At 35.5% G+C, this 14660-nt stretch overlaps 2 protein-coding genes across 2 annotated transcripts; both read left to right on the forward strand.

The window, feature by feature from the left end:
• Positions 1–1690: 1690 nt before the first annotated feature.
• On the forward strand, positions 1691–6502 carry LOC122302892. The gene is made up of 10 exons (XM_043114348.1): positions 1691–2397; positions 2542–2679; positions 3309–3497; positions 4125–4262; positions 4356–4477; positions 4631–4763; positions 4855–4984; positions 5089–5168; positions 5346–5480; positions 5898–6502. The coding sequence occupies exons 1-10, from the start codon at positions 1699–1701 to the stop codon at positions 6123–6125; spliced, it is 1992 nt and encodes a 663-aa protein (XP_042970282.1). The 5' UTR covers positions 1691–1698; the 3' UTR covers positions 6126–6502.
• A 6377-nt stretch (positions 6503–12879) lies between these two features.
• Positions 12880–13723, forward strand: LOC122305539 (protein RSI-1). Its single transcript, XM_043118137.1, has 3 exons — positions 12880–13052; positions 13147–13177; positions 13329–13723. The coding sequence occupies exons 1-3, from the start codon at positions 12975–12977 to the stop codon at positions 13508–13510; spliced, it is 291 nt and encodes a 96-aa protein (XP_042974071.1). The 5' UTR covers positions 12880–12974; the 3' UTR covers positions 13511–13723.
• The last annotated feature ends 937 nt before the right edge of the window (positions 13724–14660 follow it).

Raw genomic sequence — 14660 nt, forward strand, 5'->3', positions numbered from 1 at the left:
CCCTATTTTTCCCACCATATACTCGATTTCACACTAAGTTGATCTTGATGAGACTACAATTTATATAAATTCAAAATTCAAAATATTTATTTTTCTTGTTAGTGACTTACTTGGGATTAATTGGGAGAATTTGTTTGATTTTCATCTGTAACTAACTCGACAATGGATCTTTTTGTTCTCTTTGGTATTTTTATTTCCTTTTATTTGGGTTTAATATATTTTGAAAATATTTGAAGAATGAGATGAGATAAAAATTTTATAAATATTAATAAAATAGTTTGTAAATAGTATTAAGATATTTTGAGTTAAGTATTTATTCAGTTTTTTGAGAGAAGAGAGAGAAAAATTTGAATAAAAATATTATAAAATTAATTTTTTTAATTTAAAAAAATTATAATAATTAATTTAAAATTATTTATATTTAAATGATGTTAAAAATAAAATAAAATAAAATAATATAAAATTAAACTAAATAAAATAAAATAAGACGAGAACAAATTTTTTTCCAAACGTCATCTCCAAGTCAAGAAACAAAAAGAATACAAGTAGGAAAGCACAAAAATAAAAATCTTGCAACTTGTTTGACTTCCATAAAGGCATTCCTTCAGTTTACATTACGTGTCTTTGAATGTACGGAAAATTGGAAATTCTCTCTCAATTAGTTTAAAGAAAAAAATTTTAAAAAATAAAATAAATATAATATGTGAAGATTATAAATAACAAAATATATATATTTATGATATTGTGTTTTTCAAAATTAGGATTCATTCTCGAATTTTATAAAGTCCGACATATGTTATATATTCAATTCTAATATGCATTTAATTAAATAGATTAGATCTCTTAATTTTAATTAGTTTATTTTGTATTTTTTGAATAAAAACTACCAACTCCGAATAACGCATTTTTTGGATATATTTATTTTTGAATATTCCGATTTCCGCCTCACCAACCACTTGTCTCCTTCCATATATCTTCCTTAATTTCATAAGAAATACTTTAATGGCAATAAAATTTTATAACAATAAATTTATAAATTAGCATAATTTAATATTATTAAATTACTATAAAATAGATTCAATATTTAATAAATTTATATGAAATCTGTCTAATTTTAATTTTTTTTTTAAAGATATTTTTGTGTATCACGTAGATTAGTCCAATGCTTATCACATGACATAATGGTTGTGGCAGTAAACAAGAGGTCAGTGTCTGATCTCTCTGAGAGATAGTGAGTGACCACTGATTGGGCAAATCATCTTAACTGAAACTATAGATTGGAATAGGATTCAGATTCAATTCATTTCTTCACATTGTATTTGGTTTTTATTCCAATTTTACCCTCCCATCTGCTTCGATATTACAATGCAGAAATTCTTTTATATATATATATATTAATACTTTTTATAGAATAAAAAGATGCTCGTCAATCACCATGGAAAAGAAAAACGAGCGTGTCCACGATTGCACTCAAAAGTTACCAAAAGTTATTATTATTAAGAGGGATTTTAAAAAAAAAATGTTTTATTTAAATTCCTTTTTATAAAGGGAAAGAGGTTAAAAAATAATTCCAAAACCTATAAATGATTTGCTTACCATACAATTTTCGTTCGGTAAGTATTAAAGAAAGAAAAAAAAAATGCAATAATGGCATTTATGTTATTTAACTAAAACAATAGGGACCGAAAGAACCGAGAAATGACACGTTTCCTTTCAAGGAAGTCCTTTTCCGTGTCCTATTCTTCAACAATACACCCGACTCGCACCCATTATACATTTATCTCCGTGATCCCTCTCCCTCTTCCTCTCACTGCCGTCGACGCAACAACGAGAATACCCCACCAAACCAAACAGACTGTTTCGGAGCTTTCGCTCTTCTGTGTTTCGTTCGTCTTTGAAGCTATGGACGAGAACACAGCTGTCATTGAAGCGATTCTAAGAGAGCAAGAGGAGGAAGACCAAGCAGAGAGGAATAAGAACAAGAACCATATCAAGGAGAGCCAAAACGTCGACAAATTCGCCTGGCAAACGGTGTCCTATCATAAGCGCAATAGGAAGGCTTCCAGGACTCGACTGGGGGAGAATTCGACCGATCTCCAGAGTCGCCGGCCCAACGTCGCCGCCTCCTCCGTCAATGTCTTCAGCTCCATCGAGCAGCACTCCGAGGAGCGCCTCCGCCGCACGCTTGAGACCCAGATCGCAGACGAAGCAGTAGAGGGATCGAAGAGACATTCCGACGACGGTGAAGACAGCGACCCTGAGGTCTCCGCCGCAGTACAGAATGGTGACGTGAAGCCTAAGAAGCCAAAAAAGCCGAAGAAACCCAAGGTGACAGTGACTGAAGCTGCGTCTAAGATCGATGCCGCTGAGCTCAGCGCTTTCCTCATTGATATCACCGTAAGCGCTATCGTATCTTCAAATTTAACTTCTCAGCACCATGATCGATTCTTTCTTCATAAGTTCCGGATTAAATTATTGTGCATGATGCGGTAAAGAGTTTTTATTTAGCGTTTGTATTCCTTTTTTCGATATTCTGCTTAGGCATCGTACGAATCGCAACAAGATATACAGCTGATGCGATTCGCGGATTATTTTGGCCGCGCATTCGCGTTGGTGAGTGCGGCTCAATTTCCGTGGTTGAAGACATTGAAAGAGTCTAGTGTTGCAAAGACGGTTGATGTGAGTTTTCGCTTCAATTCTTAATTTATCTAATTCGCTCTGAATTTCTGAGGTAGGAGAAACGTTGAATATATGGATCTTTTGGCATGAATTGATAAAGATATGTAGGTGGAAAAGAGAAAATAGAGGCAAAAGGACCCTGGAGAATGTGGCTTTTTGATGTGAGGTGTATAATGCGTGAAAAGTAAATCTAACTTGTTGTGAAAAGCATGATTTTTTTCGTGTATATGTTATGATGTATTTTGTGAATGCATGTGGGTGTTAGTCTGTGAAATGTAGAATGCACTTCTGCTGAGTTTTCTGTCAAAATCTTAAGCCCTTCTTCAAATTGAGTTTTGAGTACATGATGGCTGCTCCTTGAAATGTCTTGATATTTGATAAGGTAATTTTACAATTATTGTAGTCTGTTTTCTTGATCTCAAGTATGCAGTATGTTGTCTAATCATTGATTAGCCATTTGCTATGATTCTGTTTCCATAATCTCAAGTTACTGATCGCTTATACTTTTGGACTGTAATGATACGTATTTATATATATATATATAAATCTTTTGTTTAATTTGTAACTCAATTGTTAATTTTTAGATATTTTATTTTTCATTTTTAATCATTATTTGATACTCTTTACAGATTCCTCTTTCCAGTATACCTGAAGATGTTTATAAAACATCAGCTGACTGGATTGGAAAGCGGTCTTCTGACGCACTTGGGTCCTTTATGTTATGGTCATTGGATAGCATTTTCAATGACCTTGCAAATCATCAAACAGCTGCCAAGGGATCCAAAAAGGTGGCTCAGCAATTATCTTCAAAGTCTCAGGTAGCTTTCTAATCAGATCTTCCTTATGATTCCATTATGTTGGTTGTAGTATATGAGAACTTGGTGCTCTGTAGTTCATATCAGCTCTTGCATATTAAATGCTCTGTTCCAGCAAAATTGTAGAAATTACGTTGTAGAATCTAGATGTTAGAGTACAGTAGAAGATGGTTCAGCAATCATCTTCAAATTCTCTGCTCTGTAGTTTCTGGTCTTTTTGCAGTTACCACTTAATCCTAAGTTAACTTTAATATAACCATAGCCTCAAAATGATACAATGCAAGGGCACATCTTCCAAGAGAAAATCTTAACGTGGTACTTGTTCAACCACTTCTGGTGGTTACCATTCATTTCATAAGAGCACCCAATTGAATAGTAACTTAAGGCCTCACAAATTGAAGTCCAACTGAGGCCCTGGGAAACATGTTATCAATGGTGCATTTAGTGGAACTGCCCCCAAGTTTGGGGATTTTCAGGTTCAACACCTCATTTGAATTCTATATTGACAATGCTGTATTTTCATTTAAATTCTATAATGTCAACTTCTTGTCTGGCCACAAACAATTTACATATCTTCTGTTCAGCTTAGTGAGTAGTTAATTTGAAAATAATGTGTTGTTGGAACTGCAGGTTGCCATATTTGTTGTTTTAGCAATGGCACTGCGAAGAAAACCTGATGTGTTGATCAGTTTATTGCCTATAATTAAGGAAAATCCAAAATATCAAGGACAGGATAAGCTTCCAGTCACTATTTGGGTGATTTCTCAGGTGAATGTCATTGATACTAGTAATCTGATGTTCCTGTATAGATCATTTTTGTGATTGATAGTATTTTTTAATTGGATCTTGTGGATTGTATAGGCAATGCAAGGAGATTTAGCAGTTGGGTTATACGCATGGGTTTATTTACTCCTGCCTATACTGGGCAGCAAGTCAGGCTGTAATCCGCTTTCCAGAGACTTAATTTTACAGTTGGTGGAGAGGTTAGACATATTTTTAGATTGATCTTAACTTTTATTTGTTATCTTTTACTTGTGTTCAAAACCATCTTCATTCGTAATTGCAGCTATCTTCTTCTCTTCCTCACTTTTGTTTGTTTATTTATTTTTAAATTTATTTTCATCCCTTAAAACCAGAATTTTATCTACCCCAAAAGCTCGCACTATTCTGTTAAATGGTGCTGTCAGAAAGGGGGAGCGCGTGGTGCCGCCATCAGCTCTTGAGCTTTTGTTGAGGATTACTTATCCAGCATCATCAGATCGGCTAAAGGTGGGCATCAGTGCATCACTTGGAGTATGCGTGCTGTATACTTATGATATTTACTCTTTTTTTATGTATTTTTAATCTCTCCCTCTCTCAGGCAACTGAAAAGTTTGAAGCCATATATCCTATTTTAAGGGAGGTTGCCCTTGCTGGTTCCCCGGGAAGCAAAGCAATGAAGCAAGTTGCACAACAGATTTTAAACTTCGCAATCAAAGCTGCTGGAGAAGGTAGTGCCCCCCCCCCACAAAGAAAAAAAAAAATAGAGACTATTTTGAAGTGCTGGACTTTTGGTTTATGACTGTCAAAGCTTGACTTAAAAATGCATCTGCAGGTATCTCTGGCCTGGCACAGGAAGCAAGTGACATTTTTATTTGGTGTTTGAGTCAAAACCCTGAATGTTACAAGCGATGGGTGAGCATTTTAAACTCAATATATTTATGGTTTTGCCTTTTTACTTGTCTCAATAAAAATTTTATTCATCAAAAATAAATAAATAGGCTCAATATTTTATGGTTTTCTTTTCTAATTTAAGACCATTATCCCCGATTATCTACCCGTCATTGAATTTTGTCTTCACTTTGGAAACAGGACATGCTTTATCTGGATAATCTTGAAGCAAGTGTTGTTATTCTGGGAAAGCTGTCTGATGAATGGAAGGAGCACTCTGTGAAACATCGTACTCTGGACACGTTGAGGGAAACTCTTCAGAGTTTCAAGCTGAAGGTAACTGTTTTTCAGATATTGTAGGCAAGATAATATGTCAGTTTGAGCACATTGAAATCTCTTTCAAATTGTCCTAGTTTTTTCTGCTCATAGAAAAAGTTGCAAACTGTTCAGAAGTATGGCCCTAGCACCACTCTCCCACCCCTCTGGGACCTCTCACCCCCGCTTTATCCAAAGGGAGTGGGGGAAGTGAAAAGGCACTATAACCTTTTGTCACCCCTCTTGTGATTCTTATCATAAGGATTGAAATTTCCACGGCCAAAAGATTTCGTTATTGTACAATTTCTGACCTAAAAATCCACCGACTTTATGATGTATCTAATTTGGATTTTGAAATTCATTATAACTGCCGATCATAAAATTTGAGTAGAAGTATACCATATTGTTGCTCACTTGTTTCATTTTCTGGTCATTCAGAATGAGAAAGCATTGGCAAAGGGAGATGATGGTGCTCACCATTCATCATTGAAGGATGCAGACAAGTACTGCAAGTTGATTTTGAGGCAATTATCACGAGGCCGTGGATGCATGAAGAACATGGTCTTTGTGTCTGTTGCACTTGCTGTTGGTGCCGCAGTTTTGTCCCAAAACGTGCAATCTTGGGATTATAGGAAGAAACTCTCAGAGATACTGAACTTTCCTTGAAACTGTCTCAGCTCAGACTCATGCACAGAGGTCTGCCAGCAGTAAAAATGGCGCACTCTATCGCCATATAGGATTAATTATGTCCGGCATAGGTCCAAAATGGCCTGTTAAAAACAAAATGGGCCATTGATGAGTAGAATTATTTCAGTATTATGACCAAACTCTATTTTTTTTCTTTTTAATGAATTGGAATAGGAGGAGCAGCAGCAGCAGCAGCCCGTATCTGATTTTCAGTAGTGGGTCAGATCAATGACTTGTTTTCATAATGACGACATTATAGATGTTTGTTTTTCTGTTAAGTTTTGATCGTGCAAAATGGGTATACGATGGAAATGAATGATGAAATCAATATATGCCTTGAAAGGAGTTTCAGATGATTTCGCTCGCTCTTATTGTTGTTTGTTAAAACTAGATGTTCTAAAGTATATGTATTTCAGCTAATTTTGCTTTAATGTGAGGTTGAACTCCTTTACTTAATTGGACATGATCATGATAGGATTAGAACCCTAGACGGTCGCGGGTCCCTAATCCAATCAGCACCACACTTTCCTCGAGTTTTGTTTCTCTCGATCGACGAACAATTATCATTTAGAAGTGGACAAGTAGGCAATAATATATTGTTGCATTTTTATTTCATTTTATCTTAATGATATTTTTCATCGATCTTTGAATTTGTTATTTTTTCAAAAATCATGGTTGTTGAACAATATTAGTATCCTATAACTAAGTGGAATAGTTGTGTTGATATTTTTTTTTTTTTTTTGACAAATGATATTTGTTGTCATAAAATGCATAAGTAAAAACTAAATAAATATGAGATTCACATAAAAAAATTAATTTTTTAATAATGAATCTCATTCTTTTTCTGGGCTTATTAATAGAGTTTGAAAATGACCTATAATTCCAAGCAGAGGATTGAGACAAGGGGATTCAATGTCCTCTTATCTCTTTCTACTTTGTACTGAGGGGCTTGTTCATATGCTTAGAGAAGCTGCAAATAACCATAGTGTGCCAAGAATTCAAATTTGTAGAGAGGCTTCCAAATTAAACCATTTACTGTTGGCGGATGACAGTGTGATCTTTTATAAAGACACCACTACCAATAAGAATATTCAAGATTGTTGGAGAAGTATGAAATGACTTATGGGCAGAAGATTAATAGAGATAAAACATTTATGGTGTTTAGTAAGAATGTGGTAATAGATGTCAAAGAGGATATAATGTCTAGTACTCTTCATCCGGATCGGGTTTTTCTCTAGCTCGGTTTCATACCATATAGAAAACCTGATCCGGGTACCAGATTTTAAACCCGAAACTTGATTTTTTTTTAAATGTTTTGATTTTTTTTTTTTTAATGTTTTGGAAACACAGAGTATCATAATTTCATAATTTGGCAGTTGTGGAGTTGTCTCTTTTGAAAACTCCATAAAGGTTGACGTTGTACCTACTTCACCCCACCCTCCTTTCTCCATTGACCACGCATAATATCATTTGCAACAAACTTGAATAATTCCACTCATGAAAAGTAACAGTACATGAACAAGGAAATCATTTTCATATTATTTCTTTTATTCCTGCGTTTGTCGAAAAGTTTCCTCAATGCAAAGGGTACAAAGAATCAAGACTTTATAAAAAGCACACATGATTTGTTGAATACAAAGAATAACAACACCTTGTACAACACAAGGATATACATAATATAGGATAACATAACTTGGAAACAAAAAACTTAGCAATAAACATCTTCCGGAGAAGAAGGCCCAGACAACTAAAGGGAAACTAAATCCCAGCTCACAATAGCACCACAATGTCCCCCTTTTGATTTCACTAAACTAAGAGAACTGCTTCCAAGCGGTCGGTCTGCTATTCGTAAAATAACAGCCTCCCACTTACAAGCTGCCACGTCAGAAATCACACTAAATTAAACCTAAACTCGTGCACATGGAATAGACAATATATCTACTCTAAACCGCACTCCCCTCTCTCTCCCTCTCTCTCATCTTCTTCTCCCCCCTTCCAAATGCCTCCTACGTGCACCGTTCTCTCTTGCGAATAATCCTCTCTAATTTTCGTATTTCTCCTTTATATACTCCATGGCACAAGACCCGTTTCTCCTCCATTAAAATCCTCCACCCATAATTGTTGCGATGCATATGAACGGCCGAAAAGGCAACAACACCCATTTCTCCACCAGTACTGATGGTGCTATTGCTTAGCAGTGAAATTTCCTGCAACCCTTAACTTAGTGAACGATTCTCTAATTCACTCGTCTCATTGACTCGGTGTAATTACGTAAACTCGTTCTCTATATTTTCTACATGTACATCTAAGGTTTTATTGTTTCAAGTGATCATTTTATTTTATTGTTTTCATTATTACCATTATTAATATTTTGAATTTGATGCATACTTTTCCCAATTTCATGGTCTGGAATTTGACTAGTAAATGTTGCGCGATCAATTTCTTGTTTCTTTTGCACTAGTTTGAGTAAAATTTCTTCTTTCTCGATGTTTGAATTGTTTTAATATACTTGGTGTTGATGATCAGGACTTTATTTTATTGTTTTGGGGGTTTACATGCAAAAAGAAATGGATTTAGTGTTGGATTGCCAGGTACATACATCGATTGGATGTCGTAGTCCAGTTGTTAATTGTCTTCTTGAGGGATAATTAGAATGGATTCTACAGTAAAGAAAGGTGAAAGAAAATAGAATCCTGCATACACATGCATGTATAGTTACAGTGAAGAGGCTGCCATTCTCTTACAGCTGCAGTGATGCCTTCTAGTGGATACTGTCACGATAAATCTTCAATTGATTTGGTTCAAGCGGAAAGCAGAGTAAGAAGATGAAGATGCGGAAATCGGAAGAGATGAAGGGGCGTTAGACGGAGTGGGTCACTGGAGATGAAGGGGAGATAGATGAAGTGGGTGGAGACGGAGTGCGAAGGCAACCGTGCGAAAGGGGGGTTCCCTGCTAATGAGAGTGGGTGCGAAGGCTGCGAGAGTGGGTGGTGCGATTCCTGGAGAGGTGGGTTTCATCTTTCTTGGAGAGGGGGGTGGGAAACGAGAAAGGGATTTCCAATCTGATGTAGTGCATGAAAATATTATTGTGATAGAAAGTCTACGTGTCACTGTATTATTGGTGGGCTGTTATTTGGCCTTAGTAAGTCCGACCCGGTTTGTAGGATTTCTCTTTCACTAAGAGAAGTGAAAATGTAGCTGATTTGTGAATTCTAATGTTAAAAAAAAAAAAAATGGATACAACCCAGAAATCTGAGTTCTGGATTTTTAAAACTGGTTTCATCCAGGTTCAACCCAATTCTGACCTGGGATAACTTGGGCTAGGTTTTGGCCCAGATTTGAAATCCGAGTTCCAGTTTGGGTATACCCGAGTCGAAACCCAGATAAACAGTATTAATATTATCAATATGGGGTGGTAGCAATGTTCAATAGTATGACAAGTATTTAGGACTGCCACCAATGGTGGATAAAGGAAGTCCAATACTTTTTCATATCAAACATAGAGTGTGGCAGAAGTTATAAACTTGGAAAGAAAAGCAGCTATCTCAAGAAGGCAAAGAGATTTTACTTAAAACTTTGGCATTGTCTATCCCAACCTATGCCATGAGCTTCTTTAAATTACTTGATTGCCTATGTAAGGAGTTTGATGGTATGATGGCACAGTTCTAGTGGGGAGGAAAGAAAATGATAGAAAGATTCACTAGGTCCGCTGGAAAAAGATGTGTAATTCCAAGTTCAGAGATGGTTTAGGCTTCAAAGATTTAAAGACTTTTAATATAGCTCTTTTGACAAAACAAGAGTGGGGGATATTACAAAAAGAAGATAAACTGCTTCACAAAATTTATAAATCCAAATACTCCAAAAATCATATTTCTTTGGTTCAAAGTTGGGTTTAATCCATCTATATACTTGGAGATGAATATGGGAAGCTAAGCAGTATCTCTATGAGAGATGTCAGTGGTGAGTTGGTGATGGGAAATTGATCAAAATTTGAACAGACCCCTGGATTTTAGGACATAAACCTCTACAGCAGGAACTGAATTTGGTGGAGGAAGGAGAGTAAAATGAGACTATTGATTCTCTCATTGACAATGATACACAATGGTGGAATGTGCACAAAGTAAAGCTCTTTTCAATCCAAATACAACTTTTGATATTTTAAAAATTATTATCTGTCAAGAAGGTAATAGTGATAAATGGATATGGAGCCAGGGGAATAATGAGAGTTTTAGTGTCAAAAGTGCATATAGATTCTTTAAAAGAAGATGGGAGGAAAGAGTAGGTGAAAGTTCTTCTTTTAATCAACAGAATCTTTGTTGTGAAAGATAAAAATTCTCTAGAAGGTCAAGATATTTGCGTGGAAAGCCTGCAAAAATTGTCCACCCACTCAATACAATCTTAGGTAGAAATATGTTGAAGTTGATACAAATTGTTGTTTCTGCATAAGGGAACGAGAGGACCTTTCAAATGCTCTTATCTATTGTCCCACAATAAAATAAGTATGGAAAAGTTATTTGCCTATTCTGTAAGACAATGAAGAACATCAAAGTCTCCTAGATTTAGTTTTGATGCTGAAAGAGAAGGGGATAATGGATGACTTGATTACTTTTTTCTTAATTGCCTGGGCTCTCTGGTTTAGGAGAAATAAAATGATTCATGAAAAAATATATTATGAACCTAGACATGTGATTGCTCATGCACTGTATTTGCAGAAATTTCACAATGAGTTGGTGACTATACCTAACTCAAACCCTAAGACGCATTGCAATTGAAAGCCTCCTATTCATGGTTTCCTCAAACTTAATGTTAATGGAGTCATGTTCTTTAATCAACATAAAACACGGGTTGGGGATATACTCAAAGATAAGAAATGTGATGTTATGGCGATCAGTAAAGTTGAAAGTGAAGTTGTTGATCTCGAAACAATTGAACTCTTAACTTTGTTAAGAGGACTTCAATTTTGCATGCATACGGATACTCGAAATATTCTTGAAAGTTATTACTTGGTGACGGTCAAAGAACTGCAAACAGCAGCTGCCATATCTTTTTCAAGATTAGGAAATCTGCTTAAAAAAAACTCAAGTCTTGTGAAGTTGTTTGGTATGTGAAAAATTCAACATATTCACGAGTTAGGTAACGAGGCAGCTCATAAATTGACTCGTTATCCTTAAAATGTGGATGACATTGTAACGTGGGGGCTAATATTCCACAGCCTGTTTCCCATGTTATCTGGGTTAATAAGAATTCCTTATAGTTATTCTATTATTAATGCATTCTGATTTCATATAAAAAAAAAAAAAAACATTATATCTACCATTATTCCTAATTTTTTAGAACCGCATATAATGAAATGCTGGAAGGTTGGCTCGGCCAATCAGCCGTCAAAGTCTTCAAAGTTGCACGTGATAGATGATGACACTCAGTCCCTGTAATAAGCAGGAGGGTTTCTCGTAATAAGACGTCTTTGTAGTCCATGATTTCCGGCCCCAAGTGCCTCTCAGGCTGTGAATGCCAACTAGCAATAAATCATCCAACAGCCATTGTTTGAAAATTGCTCCCTCCTCACATGGCCACTACCAGCCAATATATTGCAACCTCAAAATTATTTTTTCAGGGAAGAATTTCAACGACAACTTATTCATGGATCTTGTCTCGAGGGTTACGTCCAGTCGCCATTAAAAACATTTTGTTCCATCGAAAATCTTTTACCTCGAGATATCTGTATCCCTTCCAAATACTGATACTTCGATTATGATCAGTTCTTAAGTGCTGGGTAATCAAACTTCAATATAGTTCTAATGGATGTACAATTACACTAATTTCTTGAATTTAAAGGCAAACCAGCAGATGGCGAATTGTTTCTTTCCTCGCAGGCGTTTCTGTGACTTTTGGAAAAGCTCATTTTAATTAGTAGGAAACGTAAAGCTTGTTTTAATACTCTGATTATGCTCCATACGGGGAAGGAAACTGTGCATGTTTGGGTTATCCTTATAACGGGTGACAAAAATGAAATCTTAAGGTTCATGGGTTGCCATATATGATAGCCATTCTATTTGCCCAATTTTGCTCACAATTCATGGGATGCTTGCTCGCTTGCCATTTTAGCCCCCCGAGAATGACTCTGGTACGTCTGGATGAGAGGTGCTTAAATCCTACTATTCCCATGACTAATTCTTTGACACCGACACAGCTTCTTTAGTCTTCACATTTAAAAAAATAAAATAAAATAAAAACTAATTAGTATGATGCTGCTGCAGTAGTTGCTGCCTATCTAAAATAATGACTCGTGATTATAGCATATATATCAGTCTGTGACGAGCCTAAACAATCATGAGAAAGTGCGTTCTGTTCTCACTCACTTATCCAATACAACGAAGACCATGTTCACCCACGTGTTCAGCAACCGTACCCATATCAGGACAAAAGAGATCACCTCACACTCTATTAACATCTCGAGAAGAAACAATCTTGCAGATTTAAAAGAATATTACTTTTTCTTACAAAATAAAGGGCACATGGAGACTGGAAAGGACGTGAGAAAGTGTGGAAGTCGACAAGCAAACTAAACAAATGAAACGTCAGACACGCCGCTTGTAACGCAAACTTTTTGTACGACGCTCCACGTAGATTTTTTTTGGCACAAACTATCCCCCAATTTAACGCCTCAAATGACGCATTCCATCTCTTTCCCTGATTGCAATTGATCGTCCCCATTAATCCCATTATAAATAACACCTTGGATTCCTCCATTGCTGTAAACTCCATTGCTTGAAGAGCTACTTCATCCCTTTCGTGCTTAATTCACGAGAGACAAAAGTTTTCACAGACATGGAAGGACGTGCACGCAGATCCCTCTTGTTGGTGTTTTCTCTGCTTCTTTTAATCACATTCTCCGGGGTAGCCGAGGTATGAAGCTTTACTCACTACTCTTCACTATGTAATTTCTCGTAGTCTTTGCTCTGACTTCATTCGTTTCTCTTTGTATATGATTCTTGAACAGGCTAGTGGTAACGCAAAGCTGCGTCCTTCAGGTACATACATATCTCTATATATAGTTCTCGTGCTTGTAATGTGTAAGGAAGTCATGAAGGACTTCAAGTTTTATTAAGTTTCATGTTAGCTAGGACGTTTCTATATATGTGTACGTAATTTGTGGCTTGCCTTATACGTACGTACGTGCAGATTGCAAACCCAAGTGTACGTATCGTTGCTCGGCGACATCACACAAGAAGCCGTGCATGTTCTTCTGCCTCAAATGCTGCTCCAAGTGCCTGTGTGTTCCTCCCGGCACTTATGGCAACAAGCAAGTGTGCCCTTGCTACAATAGCTGGAAGACCAAGGAAGGAGGACCCAAATGCCCTTAATTTAATTATTTAATATTCTTTCCATGTTAAATTGTACTAATATGCCTGCCATATATGCTATGCTTGTGTAGCATTTCTGGCAGCAATATATATCCCTTGTCTAATTCAATTAGGACTAGAATCAGCTGGTGCTGGTGCTGGTGCTGGTGCCATGTCTTTTGTATCCAGAAATGGTTAGTTATAAATAGAAATATTGCATCAATTATATGTTCATCTCCCTTGTTTGGATCCAGAAAATAGTATATTTCTCTAAAATTCTGTAAACTTTTTTTAATTTAGAATGTATAAAAACTCAAATTTAAGTTTAATATTTGTAAGGGAGAGCATTATCCTCCAAATTCTACAAGTATTAATATTCTGTTGTTATCAATATCAAGGAAACTAATAACATAGCCACCAATTTTTTTTTTTTTTTATGTTCTATGGGATCATGACTCATGCAAGAGATCAATGGTGATTAAAAAAAAAATGCTAAATAGAATTAGAAACTTTCTTTTCAACCATTTGAAAAGGCATAGGAGTTTTGTTTGAACAGCCATTTTTACTTACCATCCCTATACCACACACCACACATGATTTTATTTTTATTTTATTTTATTTTTACTAAACTAAATAAATTATTTTATTCATAATCCATACACTACAAATTTGGTAAGGAAAAAAAATTAAAAAAACATATATATTTGGTATGTATAATGTAAAAATTAAAATGATGAGTATAACTTTTCTTATTTTAAATTGACTAATGAATCCAACTCACGTCAAAAGAACAAATAGTTTTCAAAGAAGTATAACCTAAACCGGTGCGAGCATGAACTTAATAGAAGCTGGTGGATTAGGGTAACCCACTTGCCAAACGCATACTCGATCGGGCATGTCCATTATAATTTGAATGGTTGAATAATTTTATATATCATTTTTACGCGCTATATTATTTTTTTACAATAAATATATAATGTATAGATAATAAGTAGAATAATTTAATTAATTTAATAAAAAATAAAATAAAAATAATTTTTAAATATATAAAGCGTAGATCCCTCTTACAGTGGTAGCATTGGTTTTTTTATATTCATCTTTAAAATTACATTTTTTGAATATTAATTTTGCATATTAAGAAAAACTCCCACATTGAATTATGAATTTTTGA

This window comes from Carya illinoinensis, chromosome 3 (assembly GCF_018687715.1).
Source record: "Carya illinoinensis cultivar Pawnee chromosome 3, C.illinoinensisPawnee_v1, whole genome shotgun sequence".
Taxonomy (NCBI): Eukaryota; Viridiplantae; Streptophyta; class Magnoliopsida; order Fagales; family Juglandaceae; genus Carya; species Carya illinoinensis.